The 14448-nt window shown below is 63.2% G+C and overlaps 1 protein-coding gene across 4 annotated transcripts in view; it reads left to right on the top strand.

The window, feature by feature from the left end:
* LOC120408142 (receptor-type tyrosine-protein phosphatase kappa-like) overlaps window positions 1-14448 on the top strand; it is a 122663-nt gene that overhangs the window by 73451 nt on the left and 34764 nt on the right. For all 4 annotated transcript variants that reach the window (XM_039544753.1, XM_039544752.1, XM_039544751.1 and 1 more), the window contains 7 exons: window positions 1207-1277; window positions 1963-1999; window positions 3835-3932; window positions 4573-4689; window positions 6220-6377; window positions 6456-6591; window positions 7320-7469. In XM_039544753.1, the coding sequence (XP_039400687.1) occupies window positions 1207-1277; window positions 1963-1999; window positions 3835-3932; window positions 4573-4689; window positions 6220-6377; window positions 6456-6591; window positions 7320-7469 (767 nt within the window). The remainder of the gene's footprint in view (window positions 1-1206; window positions 1278-1962; window positions 2000-3834; window positions 3933-4572; window positions 4690-6219; window positions 6378-6455; window positions 6592-7319; window positions 7470-14448) is intronic.

Below are 14448 nucleotides of genomic sequence, written 5' to 3'. Positions count from 1 at the left end.
GGGGCGCTGTGCAGGGGGTGAGCGGGGCGGGTGACTCAGTGGGGCTCGCTGCCACCTCCAAGTCCATGCTGACCCCCATGCGGTGCTGCGGGCCCTGTGTTGCTGGAGGTGCCGTCTATTGGCTGCTGCGTAACACGGAGCCCCTCACCTCTCGTGGTCGTTCTAGATCTCACGCACATTTCCCCAGCGTCGGGGGGTCGACCTGCCGTCCTGATCAAATATCGACTCCGATAATTCTGTTCTGCCCCCGACATTCCCCCGCCGGCGCCTTTTCTTGCACGTATGAATCTCTCTTCATTCTTGCCCGATGTAGATTTGCAATGTAGCTAAGCAGCTGCCACCTCCCCTGCCAGAGGTGGCTGCCCTGTGTGGTGGGCAGGGCTGCTGTCCCCATTGTGCAGGTGGGGAACTGAGGCACAGAGAGGCTACCAGACTTGCTGTCACGGAGTCCCCAGGCGCTGCTCTGGAACTGCTCCCCACAAAGCCAGGCAGGACTCTGGGGAGCCTCCTCTACCTCGGAGCAGCCTGTCTGCAGGGCAAGAAGCTCCCACAGCTTCACCTCCTGGGTCTCTCCTTGGAGCATTCAGCATCCCCTGCCCCTCCGTGCGCTTCCCACAGCGAGTCCGCCCAGGCGGGGTCCTGGGGGGCCACAGGGTCCTGCCCCGCCACTGCGCAGTCAGACGTGACTCTCAGCCAGCCAGTAACACAGAGGTTTATTCGATGACAGGAACAGGGTCTAAAACAGAGCTTGTAGGTACCGTGAACCGGACCTTTCGGCCGGGTCCATTCTGGGGCCCAGCGAGGCAGACCCCCCGCGTCTGCCCTCACGCCTCGTCTTCCGCCAGCCCTAAACTGCGAACCCCCTCCAGCCCCTCCTCTCTGCTCAGTTCCTTTCCTGGGCCAGAAGGTCACCTGACCTCTTTGTTCTCCCCCACCTTTAGCATCCCCTTGCAGAGGGGAAGGGCCTGGCCATTAGTTGCCAGGTGACAGAGGGTCGGCCAGAGCTGAGGCCCCCCCACAGTATTCAGAGGGAACACTAAGAACAGCCCCACTTTGTCACAACTGTGAAGCTGGGCCCGGCGCTGCCAGGGGCCCTGGCTCCGGGCTGTGGGCCTGGCCATGTCTGTCAGTCTGGAGGGAGCAGGGCAGGAGCCTGCCCCACGACTGGGCTCGTCTGGTCAGCGATCAGCCCCCTTTGTCTTTCAGACGATCACTGCCGTGTGGTGCTGCAGTCCGCCAGCCCGGGAGCTGATTACATCAACGCCAGCTACGTCGATGTAGGTACCCAGGCAGCGACGGCCGCGCTGCTGCTGCTCCGTGCGGGGAAAGGGGGCAGGGGAGGCTCTGGGGCACACGGAGCAGCCCCACCTTCCTGGCACCACAGGAACAAACACCCCCCTGCTCTGAGCGCAGCCGCCCTCCCTCAGCCCTGCTCCAGTCACATGGGTGCTGGGCAGCGGCTGCACACGGGGCCCTCCAGGGTGCACCGGGGCTGGGCAGCGTCTCTCACAGAGAGTGACCCGGTAGCAAGGGGGAGAATGGGGATTTTTTCCCCCAGGGGATCGGGGAGGGTATAGCTGCATATGTAAGACAAGGCCCCTGCTATTGGGATGGCCGGTCACCCTGCTCACACACTCTGGAGACATTTCCCCCCGAGGATGCCAGATACGGCAGGAGCTGGAGAGTCTCACGCTCCGCCTGAGCACCTGCGTCCGAGGGGCCCGGAGCAGTGATCTCCTTGTCACACGTGGGCTCAGAGAGCCGTGCGTAGCTCCCAGCGGGCGGAGGGCTTGGCTACCGTGGGGGTGGGTGGGGGCCATGGGAACTGGCCCTGCCCTGTAACCCAGGCACACGGCCCAGCCCAGAGCTGGCCCTGGGTATTTCATCTCATACTCCTGATTTGCTAAATGTTGAGATCACGTGACTAACGCCATTGCTGTCTCTTCCCCCCCCCCCCCCCAGAGCTACAGGAGCCCCTGCTTCTTCATCGCTGCTCAGGGTGAGTGCTCCCGGCTGGGGACAATGGCGGAAGGGGGAGGTGGGGGGCCCAGGGCAGTCAGTCCCGGCTCTGGGGGGTGCCCAGTCCAGCCGTTCTCAAGACGTGTGGAGCTGGCACACGGCTGCCAGCCAGCCTAGCCCAGGGCCCATCGAGCCTGGGCTCCCTACCTCTGGCAATGGACAATGCCTAGTGGCCAGTTCTGCAGTGGCCAGCCACAGGAGACGTCTCTTCCTAACCTGCTTCCACTGGGGCTGGCTCATGCCCAAGGCAGCAGGTGTTAGACCCTTCTATGGCGTTATCTTCTCGGAGGCAATGCTGGCGGTTCTCACCCTCCACGCCACACTGAGCCCGGGCTGACTGCTGCTCAGTGATACCTTGTAGCAGTGAGTTCCACAGGCTCATCACCTGTCGTGCACAAAAGGGCTTCCTGTGATCCGTTTCAAACATGCAGCCGCTCACTTCCAGGGGCCATGGCCCTGCTCCTGGGTTCTGAGACGGGGCGAGTAGGGGCCTCTGTCTGAGCCCCTCTGTCCCAGTCATGGTCTGCTCAGGGGGGCGGCCGGGCATCAGCAGCTACAGCACTGCAGCTGGAAGGCTCCGGAGGAGTTTGGAGGAGAGGGAGGGTGATGCACTAAGCAACGGAGACTGAACCGCTCCTGCCCTGGCCGTGCGGCCAGAGCCCTGATCCCTTCTAACAGCAGACAGGCACGCAGACAAGAGCAGACAGGTGCACACACGCACAGACAGGCACGTAGACAGGCGCAGACAGGAACGTAGACAGGCACACACGCACACAGACAGGCACGTAGACAGGCGCAGACAGGCACACACGCACAGACAGGCGCACAGACAGGCATGTAGACAGGTGCAGACAGGCGCAGACAGGCAGAGATGCACGCAGACAGGCGCGCAGACAGGCACAGATGCACGCAGACAGGCGCAGACAGGCACATAGACAGGCGCAGACAGGCACTCAGACAGGCACAGATGCACGTAGACAGGCGCAGACAGGCGCGCAGACAGGCACAGATGCGCGCAGACAGGCACATAGACAGGCGCAGACAGGCACACAGACAGGCACAGATGCACGCAGACAGGCACACAGACAGGCGCAGACAGGCGCACAGACAGGCGCAGACAGGCACAGATGCACGCAGACAGGCGCAGACAGGCACACAGACAGGCTCAGACAGGCACGCAGACAGGCGCAGATGCACGCAGACAGGCGCAGGCGGCTCCCACGTGCCCAGGGGCCCACGGGGCTAGTCACTGAAAGTGCTGGGAGCTTCCCCCTCCAGATGCCACCCCCTGCAGCCCCCCAGGTCCCCGGCTCTGTGCAGCGCCCAGGTCCGGGTCTCCAGGCTCCCGTGCAGTTAGGAGACACCCCAGCGTGAGGCCCCCCGCCCATGGGATAGGCCTGGCACTGAGCTCCGAGCCAAATCACTGCAGAGACGGTGCTTTCCCCTTCAGTCACTGGACTGTGGGAGACAGCTGAGAGCAGCACCTGCCTTGACCCCCCCCGGCGCCTGGCTCATCCTCACCCCTGCCCTGCCCTGCTTGTGCCCAGCCCCCACACTGGGCCCTGGCACCTCTGACCTCAGGCACTGTGCTCTCTGGGCTGCCGCGCTGCTGTGCATTGCTCTGAGCTGGAGTCCTCAGGGGACAGGCCATGGACAGTGTGACTGGGCTTCCTGGTCCATTAGCACGGCAGCTTCCAGGGTAGGCGGTGGCGCACCCCCCCCAGTCCCTCCCTGAGCCCTAGGACGGGCGCGGCGCCGCAGCCCCGCCCTGGGTCGGGAGCATGCGGATACTGACGTGCCATGTTCCTCTGCCAGGCCCGCTGCCCGGCACCGTGGTGGATTTCTGGCAGATGATCTGGCAGGAGAAGACCTCGGCCATTGTGATGTTAACGGGCCTGGTGGAGCAGAACAAGGTAGAGAACCCAGCGTCCTTTGGGGCCCAGGTCCTCAAACAGCCCAGCCCCGCCCAGCCGGGGTCCACGCTCAGCCGGGAGCTCAGCCAGCCCAGCCAGGCCACTGGGACCCAGGCTGCTGCTTTCCCTGGTGAGACGCGCTCCGGGAGGGAGCCCTGCCCTGGGGCACCAAGGGGGAGCTGAGCAGAGACATGAGAGGTGGAGAGTCCTACACGGACCAGCAACAGAGGGGAGGCTAAGGGACTGGTGCCAGTCAGGGGCCAGCGATCCTTGGGCCTGGCCTGGGGTGATCCCTGCGCCCGTGGATGGGAAGGGGACGGGGCCATTCCCCTCCCCCCTCTCCGCACGGCGGGGAGCTGTTAGCAGGCTGGCCTGCACGCCGGGCGGAGCACGGTGGGATCGCAGGCGTGTGCAGTGGAGGGAGCACCGGGAACACCGTGGTGATGTCAGACATTTCCCATGGCCGGTGTCCTGGGCATGGCCGGGCCAGGGCAGGCCCCACAAGCCCAGCCCCAGAGGCCAGGCCAGGGTCGTTCCCTGCCAGGGGCTCCCCTCCCCACTCACCAGCACAGCCCTAGCGGAGGCTGGGGGGTGCAGAGTGCGGGTATGTCAGTGCTCAGGGGTCGCTCGCTGTTCACAGACCAAGTGTGAGCAGTACTGGCCGGAGGGCGAGCAGCTGTACGGGGACTTCACGGTGACACTCAGCAACATCTGGACAACCACGGGGCTGGTCACACGCACCTTCCGCCTGCAGAGGGTAAGGTGGGGAGCGGGGGGCAGAGCCTCCTTGGGCTTCACCGACAGCCTGGCAGCCCTGCCCCTCCAGGCCCCAGGGACCCCCAGAGCTGTGGGGGGGAGTGGGTTGGGAGCGCCCTCTGAACGCCCATGATACACTCACAAGCAAACCTAACCCAGAGCAGCTGTTGCAGCATGTGTAACTCCGTGCTGGGGCGTGGGCGTTTCCCGGGGCGTGGGCGTTTCCCGGGGTGCGGGCGTTTCCCGGGGTGCAGGTGTTTCCCGGGGTGTGGGTGTTTCCCGGGGCCCAGCAGCCGGCTGGCAGGAGCTGCTGACCCGTCACTCGCCTGGGGACCCAGGCCCCCCTGGATGCGGGACGCGCCCTGTGTTGCTGTTGTGCCCGGGAGATGCAGGCAGGCCGCTGGAGAATAGCACCCTGCGCGTTAGCCCGTCCGGCAGTCAGCTCCAGCCACTGCCCTGACTCTAGCCCGCGCAGACGGGAGAGCTGCTTGTGGGCAGAGCCCAACAGGGCCGCCCAGAGGATTCCGGGGGCCCGGGGTCTTCGGCGGCAGGGGGCCCTTCCGTTCCGGGACCCGCCGCCAAAGTGCCCCGAAGACCCGCGGCGGGAGCCCCCCGCCGCCGAATTACCGCCGAAGCGGGACCCGCCGCCCAGTCTTCGGCGGTATTTGGGTGGCGGGGGTCTCGCCGCGGGCCTTCGGGCACTTCGGCGGCGGGTCCTGGAACAGAAGGGCCCCCGCCGCCAAGACCGGGCTGCGCTTCGACGACGGTGGCGGGTCCCGCTTCTCCCCCCCCGCCCGGCCCCCGCTTCTTCCCCCCCGACCCCGGCTTCTCCCCGGCCTCTTACCGAGCGCGTCGCCGGCAGGGCCTGAGCGCCGTCCCGCTCAGAGCCGCGGTGTGTGGGGGCGGGGCTGTGAGCTCCACGCCGAGCGGAGGCAGCTGCCCCGCCCCCTCCCCACGGCGCTCTGAGCGGGACGGGGCTCAGGCCCCGTTGGAGCTCCCAGCCCCGTCCCGCTCACCACGCGGATCGGGGCGGGGCTCAGGGGCTCGGCCGGAGTCTCGGCGCTTGATGCGCTGAGGCTCCAGGAGAGGGGCGGAGGCGGGAGCCTCCGGTCTTCTCTTGGGGGCCCCTGCGGAGCCCGGGGCCCGGGGCAAATTGCCCCCTTTGCCCCTCCCTCTGGGCGGCCCTGGAGCCCAAAGGCGAGCGCAGGCCCCTGCAGCCCAGCTGGGCAGGTGAGGCTGTCTCAGCCCGTGCAGCGTGGCTGGGCCCTGGTGGCTCCAGATCAAACAGCCTGTGTAGCGTAGCCTGGCTGGGCCCTGAAACTGGCCTGCACCTGCCAGCCAGGCCCACTCCATCGCCCCAGCCCTCCTGGTGCGGGGATTCCCCTGCAGCTCCATGTTCTCAGGGCGCTGGGGCTCCCGGCAGCCTGGCCACAGGGGATGCTGGTGCTGGAGGGAGTTCTGAGTGCCTGGATCCCCTGCTCAATTCCCCCCCACCCCATTCCCCCACATCTCCTCTCTGCCCTCTCCTCAGGCCGGTTCTCCTCTCCCGAGACACATACAGCAGTTTCACTACCTGCTGTGGCCAGACCACGGGGTCCCCAGCAACGCGGCCCGGCTCCTGCAGCTGGTGGAGATGGTGAATGAGAGGGTGTCGGAGGCGCCTGCCGGCCCCGTGCTCGTGCACTGCAGGTACTGGGCAGAAAGGGCTGGGGGTGGGGGACAGGCCCAGGGCCCGGCGAGCACCTCACTCCCCTCCCATGTCCCCAGTGCAGGGATCGGCCGCACAGGCACCTTCATCGCCCTGGACATCCTCCTGAAGATGGCGCGGGCCGAGGGCAGCGTGGATGTTTTCCGCTGCGTGCAGAGGCTGCGGGAGCAGCGGGTCAGCATGGTGCAGACGAAGGTGAGGAGCTGAGCTGGGTACGCCCGGCCCGTAGTGCCCCATTCAAAGGGCAGGGACTTTCAGGGTACCACCCCCCGGCTGCTGACCTCAGCTCCTGGGTCCCGGGGTCAGGCCGGTTACTCCGCTCCCAAGGGACTCTCCGCATGGATTTGGCCCTGCAAGGCCAGCCAGGCCATGTGGCATGTGGCCCAGCTGCAGGGAGCCAGCACTGAAGCTGCCCAGAGACTAGATTTTGGGCTGCTGCCGCTGAGGGGAGGCCTGAGTCCCGGGGGTGCTGGCAGAACCCCCACGCTGGGATCTGAGAGCATCCTGGACAGGTCCCCGGCTCCCACAGGTGCTCCTGGGACGGGAACCCTCAGACATGTGCCTGCAGGGAACTGCTCACCCGGCTGGGGCTGGGAGGCCTGCACCCAGGGCAGGATCCTGGGGGATTGTCTCCTTCCTCTGGAGCATGAGGATGAGCATGTCCCACGGTCACAGGGGGCTCGGCTCTGCTGGTTCGGCTCCCTGGAGCGGGGGTGGCTGCGGATGGGGCTCCCCCCCCCCAGGAGAAATGTGCCAGCAGTCTGTTCCATTGGCGCGAGAGTGCCTGGTGTAGGGCTGGGTCTCCAGCCCATGGCACATAGTCTCTGGGCTCCCCCCAGCACTTGGCATCACCTTCTGGCCCCGTGCGCCGGCCCCCTGCTGCGGGCTGGGCTCCGGGCCGACGCCTGCGTTCCCCTCCCCAGGAGCAGTACATCTTCCTCTACGAGGCGCTGCTGGAGGGGCTGCTGTGCGGGAACACCGGGGTCCTGGCGGACAGCGTCCCCAGCCACGTCAGCCGCCTGCGCCAGCCCGACGCCCAGTCGCAGAGCAACGGGTTCTCGCGGGAGTTCAAGGTACCTGTGGGTGGAACTATGGGGCTGGCCAGGGGCTGGGACTCTCCTTCTCCCCGGGCCAGGAAACCAGGGGGCTGGGAGCCAGGGCACCTGGGTCCTACTCCCTGGGCTGCCCTCAACTTGCTTTGTGACATTGGACTAGTCACCCCCCATTTGTGCCTTACAGCTCCCTGTTGTCTGGGAGCAGCGTTTCCCAGGCTGTGGGGATGTGTCAGGTACTCGGTGTTATCTGGGAGCAACGTTTCCCGAGATGTGAGGACGTGTCAGGTCCACCATGTCATCTGGGAGCACCGTTTCCCGGCCCGTGGGAACGTCTAACGAGCTTGGGAGCACCTTGTCTGGGAGCACCGTTTCCCGAACTGTGGGGATGTGTCAAGTCCTCCTTGTTGTCTGTGAGCAGCATTTCCCAGACTGTGGGGACGTGTCAGGTACTCGGTGTTGTCTGGAAGCAGCGTTTCCCAGGCCATGAGGACGTGTCTGCTAGTCGGTGTCATCTGGGAGCACCGTTTCCTGGGCCGTGGGGACGTGTCAGGTCCTCTGTGTTGTCTGGGAGCAGCGTTTCCCGGGACATGGGGACGTGTCAGGTCCCCAGAGTCGTCTGGGAGCAGCGTTTCTCAAGACGTGGTGACGTGTCAGGTGCTCGGTGTCGTCTGGGAGCACCGTTTCCCAGGCTGTGGGGACGTGTCAGGTTCTCCTGGTCATCTGGGAGCAGCGTTTTCTAGGCTGTGGGAACGTGTCAGGTACTCGGTGTTGTCTGGAAGCAGCGTTTCCCGGGCCATGGGGACGTGTCTGGTACTTGGTGTCATCTGGGAGCACCGTTTTCTAGGATGTGGGGACGTGTCTGGTACTCGGTGTTGTCTGGGAGCAGCATTTTCCAGGATGTGGTGACGTATCAGGTCCTCCGTGTCATCTGGGAGCAACGTTTCCCAGGCCATGGGGACGCGTCTCCTACTCGGTGTCATCTGGGAGCACCGTTTCCTGGGCCGTGGGGACGTGTCAGGTCCTCTGTGTTGTCTGGGAGCAGCGTTTTCCATGACGTGGTGACGTATCAGGTCCTCCGTGTCATCTGGGAGCAACGTTTCCCAGGCCATGGGGACGCGTCTGCTACTCGGTGTCATCTGGGAGCACCGTATCCTGAGCCGTGGGGACGTGTCAGGTCCTCTGTGTTGTCTTGGAGCAGCGTTTCTCGGGTCGTGGGGACGTGTCAGGTCCCCCGAGTCGTCTGGGAGCAGCGTTTCCCAGGCTGTGGGGACGTGTCAGGTTCTCCTGGTCATCTGGGAGCAGCGTTTTCTAGGCTGTGGGAACGTGTCAGGTACTCGGTGTTGTCTGGAAGCAGCGTTTTCTAGGCTGTGGGGACGTGTCTGGTACTTGGTGTCATCTGGGAGCACCGTTTTCTAGGCTGTGGGGACGTGTCTGGTACTCGGTGTTGTCTGGGAGCAGCGTTTTCTAGGCTGTGGGGACGTGTCTGGTACTCGGTGTTGTCTGGAAGCAGCGTTTCCCGGGCCATGGGGACGTGTCTGGTACTTGGTGTCATCTGGGAGCACCGTTTTCTAGGCTGTGGGGACGTGTCTGGTACTCGGTGTTGTCTGGGAGCAGCGTTTTCTAGGCTGTGGGGACGTGTCTGGTACTCGGTGTTGTCTGGAAGCAGCGTTTCCCGGGCCATGGGGACGTGTCTGGTACTTGGTGTCATCTGGGAGCACCGTTTTCTAGGCTGTGGGGACGTGTCTGGTACTCGGTGTTGTCTGGGAGCAGCAATTTCCAGGATGTGGTGACGTATCAGGTCCTCCGTGTCATCTGGGAGCAACGTTTCCTAGGCCATGGGGACGCATCTGCTACTCGGTGTCATCTGGGAGCACCGTTTCCTGAGCCGTGGGGACGTGTCAGGTCCTCTGTGTTGTCTGGGAGCAGCGTTTCCCGGGTCGTGGGGACGTGTCAGGTCCCCCGAGTCATCTGGGAGTAGCGTTTCTCAAGACATGGTGACGTGTCAGGTGCTCGGTGTCGTCTGGGAGCACCGTTTCCCAGGCTGTGGGGACGTGTCAGGTTCTCCTGGTCATCTGGGAGCAGCATTTTCTAGGCTGTGGGAACGTGTCAGGTACTCGGTGTTGTCTGGAAGCAGCGTTTCCCGGGCCATGGGGACGCGTCTGCTACTCAGTGTCATCTGGGAGCACCGTTTCCTGAGCCGTGGGGACGTGTCAGGTCCTCTGTGTTGTCTGGGAGCAGCGTTTTCCAGGATGTGGTGACGTATCAGGTCCTCCGTGTCATCTGGGAGCAACGTTTCCCAGGCCATGGGGACGTGTCTGCTACTCGGTGTCATCTGGGAGCACCGTTTCCTGAGCCGTGGGGACGTGTCAGGTCCTCTGTGTTGTCTGGGAGCATCGTTTCCCGGGTCGTGGGGACGTGTCAGGTCCCCCGAGTCGTCTGGTAGCAGCTTTTCCCAGGCTGTGGGGACGTGTCAGGTTCTCCTGGTCATCTGGGAGCAGCGTTTTCTAGGCTGTGGGAACGTGTCAGGTACTCGGTGTTGTCTGGAAGCAGCGTTTCCCGGGCCATGGGGACGTGTCTGGTACTTGGTGTCATCTGGGAGCACCGTTTTCTAGGCTGTGGGGACGTGTCAGGTCCTCTGTGTTGTCTGGGAGCAGCGTTTTCCAGGATGTGGTGACGTATCAGGTCCTCCGTGTCATCTGGGAGCAACGTTTCCCAGGCCATGGGGACGCATCTGCTACTCGGTGTCATCTGGGAGCACCGTTTCCTGAATCGTGGGGACGTGTCAGGTCCTCTGTGTTGTCTGGGAGCAGCGTTTCTCAAGACGTGGTGACGTGTCAGGTGCTCGGTGTCGTCTGGGAGCACCGTTTCCCAGGCTGTGGGGACGTGTCAGGTTCTCCTGGTCATCTGGGAGCAGCGTTTTCTAGGCTGTGGGAACGTGTCAGGTACTCGGTGTTGTCTGGAAGCAGCGTTTCCCGGGCCATGGGGACGTGTCTGGTACTTGGTGTCATCTGGGAGCACCGTTTCCTGAGCCGTGGGGACGTGTCAGGTCCTCTGTGTTGTCTGGGAGCAGCGTTTCCCGGGTCGTGGGGACGTGTCAGGTCCCCCGAGTTATCTGGGAGCAACGTTTCTCAAGAGATGGTGACGTGTCAGGTGCTCGGTGCCGTCTGGGAGCACCGTTTCCCAGGTTGTGGGGACGTGTCAAGTTCTCCTGGTCATCTGGGAGCACCGTTTCCCAGGCTGTGGGGACGTGTCAGGTTCTCCTGGTCATCTGGGAGCAGCGTTTTCTAGGCTGTGGGAACGTGTCAGGTACTCGGTGTTGTCTGGAATCAGCGTTTCCCGGGCCATGGGGACGTGTCTGGTACTTGGTGTTATCTGGGAGCACCGTTTTCTAGGCTGTGGTGACGTATCAGGTCCTCCGTGTCATCTGGGAGCAACGTTTCCCAGGCCATGGGGACGCGTCTGCTACTCGGTGTCATCTGGGAGCACCGTTTCCTGAGCCGTGGGGACGTGTCAGGTCCTCTGTGTTGTCTGGGAGCATCGTTTCCCGGGTCGTGGGGACGTGTCAGGTCCCCCGAGTCGTCTGGTAGCAGCTTTTCCCAGGCTGTGGGGACGTGTCAGGTTCTCCTGGTCATCTGGGAACGGCGTTTTCTAGGCTGTGGGAACGTGTCAGGTCCTCGGTGTTGTCTGGAAGCAGCGTTTCCCGGGCCATGGGGACGTGTCTGGTACTTGGTGTCATCTGGGAGCACCGTTTTCTAGGCTGTGGGAACGTGTCAGGTCCTCGGTGTTGTCTGGAAGCAGCGTTTCCCGGGCCATGGGGACGTGTCTGGTACTTGGTATCATCTGGGAGCACTGTTTTCTACGCTGTGGGGACGTGTCTGGTACTCGGTGTTGTCTGGGAGCAGCATTTTCCAGGATGTGGTGACGTATCAGGTCCTCTGTGTCATCTGGGAGCAACGTTTCCCAGGCCATGGGGACGCGTCTGCTACTCGGTGTCATCTGGGAGCAGCGTTTCCCGGGTCGTGGGGACGTGTCAGGTCCTCTGGGTTGTCTGGGAGCACCGTTTCCCAGGCTGTGGGGACGTGTCAGGTTCTCCTGGTCATCTGGCAGCAGCGTTTTCTAGGCTGTGGGAACGTGTCAGGTACTCGGTGTTGTCTGGAAGCAGCCTTTCCCAGGCCATGGGGACGCGTCTGCTACTCAGTGTCATCTGGGAGCACCGTTTCGTGAGCCGTGGGGACGTTTCAGGTCCTCTGTGTTGTCTGGGAGCAGCGTTTCCAGGATGTGGTGACGTATCAGGTCCTCCGTGTCATCTGGGAGCAACGTTTCCCAGGCCATGGGGACGCGTCTGCTACTCAGTGTCATCTGGGAGCACCGTATCCTGAGTCTTGGGGACGTGTCAGGTCCTCTGTGTTGTCTGGGAGCAGCGTTTCCCGGGTCGTGGGGACGTGTCAGGTCCCCCGAGTCGTCTGGGCGCAGCGTTTCCCAGGCTGTGGGGACGTGTCAGGTTCTCCTGGTCATCTGGGAGCAGCGTTTTCTAGGCTGTGGGAAACGTGTCAGGTACCCTTTGTTGTCTGGAAGCAGCGTTTCCCGGGCCATGGGGACGTGTCTGGTACTTGGTGTCATGTCATCTGGGAGCACTCCTCTGTGTTGTCTGGGTCAGGTGCTCGGTGCCGCCTGGGAGCACCGCTTCCCAGGTTGTGGGGACGTGTCAAGTTCTCCTGGTCATCTGGGAGCACCGCTTCCCAGGCTGTGGGACGTGTCAGGTTCTCCTGGTCATCTGGGAGCAGCAGGCTGTGGGAACGTGTCAGGTACTCGGTGTTGTCTGGAATCAGCGGCCATGGGGACGTGTCTGGTACTTGGTGTTATCTGGGAGCACCGCTTTCTAGGCTGTGGTGACGTATCAGGTCCTCCGTGTCATCTGGGAGCAACGCTTCCCAGGCCATGGGGACGCTGCTACTCGGTGTCATCTGGGAGCACCGCTTCCTGAGCCGTGGGGACGTGTCAGGTCCTCTGTGTTGTCTGGGAGCATCGCTTCGGTCGTGGGGACGTGTCAGGTCCCCGAGTCGCCTGGTAGCAGCTTTTCCCAGGCTGTGGGGACGTGTCAGGTTCTCCTGGTCATCTGGGAACGGCGTTTTCTAGGCTGTGGGGAACGTGTCAGGTCCTCGGTGTTGTCTGGAAGCAGCGTTTCCGGGCCATGGGGACGTGTCTGGTACTTGGTGTCATCTGGGAGCACCGCTTTCAGGCTGTGGGAACGTGTCAGGTCCTCGGTGTTGTCTGGAAGCAGCGTTTCGGCCATGGGGACGGTCTGGTACTTGGTATCATCTGGGAGCACTGTTTTCTACGCTGTGGGACGTGTCTGGTACTCGGTGTTGTCTGGGAGCAGCATTTTCCAGGATGTGGTGACGTATCAGGTCCTCTGTGTCATCTGGGAGCAACGTTTCCCAGGCCATGGGGACGCGTCTGCTACTCGGTGTCATCTGGGAGCAGCGTTTCCCGGTCGTGGGGACGTGTCAGGTCCTCTGGGTTGTCTGGGAGCACCGCTTCCCAGGCTGTGGGGACGTGTCAGGTTCTCCTGGTCATCTGGCAGCAGCGTTTTCTAGGCTGTGGGAACGTGTCAGGTACTCGGTGTTGTCTGGAAGCAGCCTTCCCAGGCCATGGGGACGCGCCTGCTACTCAGTGTCATCTGGGAGCACCGCTTCGTGAGCCGTGGGGACGTTTCAGGTCCTCTGTGTTGTCTGGGAGCAGCGTTTCCAGGATGTGGTGACGATCAGGTCCTCCGTGTCATCTGGGAGCAACGTTTCCCAGGCCATGGGGACGCGCCTGCTACTCAGTGTCATCTGGGAGCACCGTATCCTGAGTCTTGGGGACGTGTCAGGTCCTCTGTGTTGTCTGGGAGCAGCGTTTCCCGGGTCGTGGGGACGTGTCAGGTCCCCCGAGTCGTCTGGGCGCAGCGTTTCCCAGGCTGTGGGGACGTGTCAGGTTCTCCTGGTCATCTGGGAGCAGCGTTTCTAGGCTGTGGGAACGTGTCAGGTACCCTTTGTTGTCTGGAAGCAGCGTTTCCGGGCCATGGGGACGTGTCTGGTACGGGCATTTTCCAGGATGACTCGGTGTCATCTGGGAGCAGCGTTTCCGGGTCGTGGGGACGTGTCAGGTCCTCTGGGTTGTCTGGGAGCAGCGTTTCTCAAGACGTGGTGACGTCTCAGGTGCTCGGTGTCGTCTGGGAGCAATGTTTCCCAGGCCATGGGGACGCGTCTGCTACTCAGTGTCGTCTGGGAGCACCGTTTCCCAGGCTGTGGGGACGTTTCAGGTTCTCCTTGTCATCTGGGAGCAGCGTTTTCTAGGCTGTGGGAATGTGTCAGGTACTCGGTGTTGTCTGGAAGCAGCGTTTCCCGGGCCATGGGGACGTGTCTGGTACTTGGTGTCATCTGGGAGCACCGTTTCCTGGGCCGTGGGGACGTGTCTGGTACTCGGTGTTGTCTGGGAGCAGCATTTTCCAGGATGTGGAGACGTATCAGGTCCTCCGTGTCATCTGGGAGCAACGTTTCCCAGGCCATGGGGACGCGTCTGCTACTCGGTGTCATCTGGGAGCACCGTTTCCTGAGCCGTGGGGACGTGTCAGGTCCTCTGTGTTGTCTGGGAGCAGCGTTTCCTGGTCGTGGGGACGTGTCAGGTCCCCCGAGTCGTCTGGGCGCAACGTTTCCCAGGCTGTGGGGACGTGTCAGGTTCTCCTGGTCATCTGGGAACAGCGTTTTCTAGGCTGTGGGAACGTGTCAGGTCCTCGGTGTTGTCTGGAAGCAGCGTTTCCCGGGCCATGGGGACGTGTCTGGTACTTGGTGTCATCTGGGAGCACCGTTTTCTAGGCTGTGGGGACGTGTCTGGTACTCGGTGTTGTCTGGGAGCAGCATTTTCCAGGATGTGGTGACGTATCAGGTCCTCCATGTCATCTGGGAGCAACGTTTCCCAGGCCATGGGGACGCGTCTGCTACTCAGTGTCATCTGG

This window comes from Mauremys reevesii, linkage group 6 (assembly GCF_016161935.1).
Source record: "Mauremys reevesii isolate NIE-2019 linkage group 6, ASM1616193v1, whole genome shotgun sequence".
NCBI classification, from domain to species: domain Eukaryota; kingdom Metazoa; phylum Chordata; order Testudines; family Geoemydidae; genus Mauremys; species Mauremys reevesii.
The sequence above is the reverse complement of the archived record's forward strand: the minus strand, read 5'-3'. Positions and strand labels throughout refer to the sequence as shown.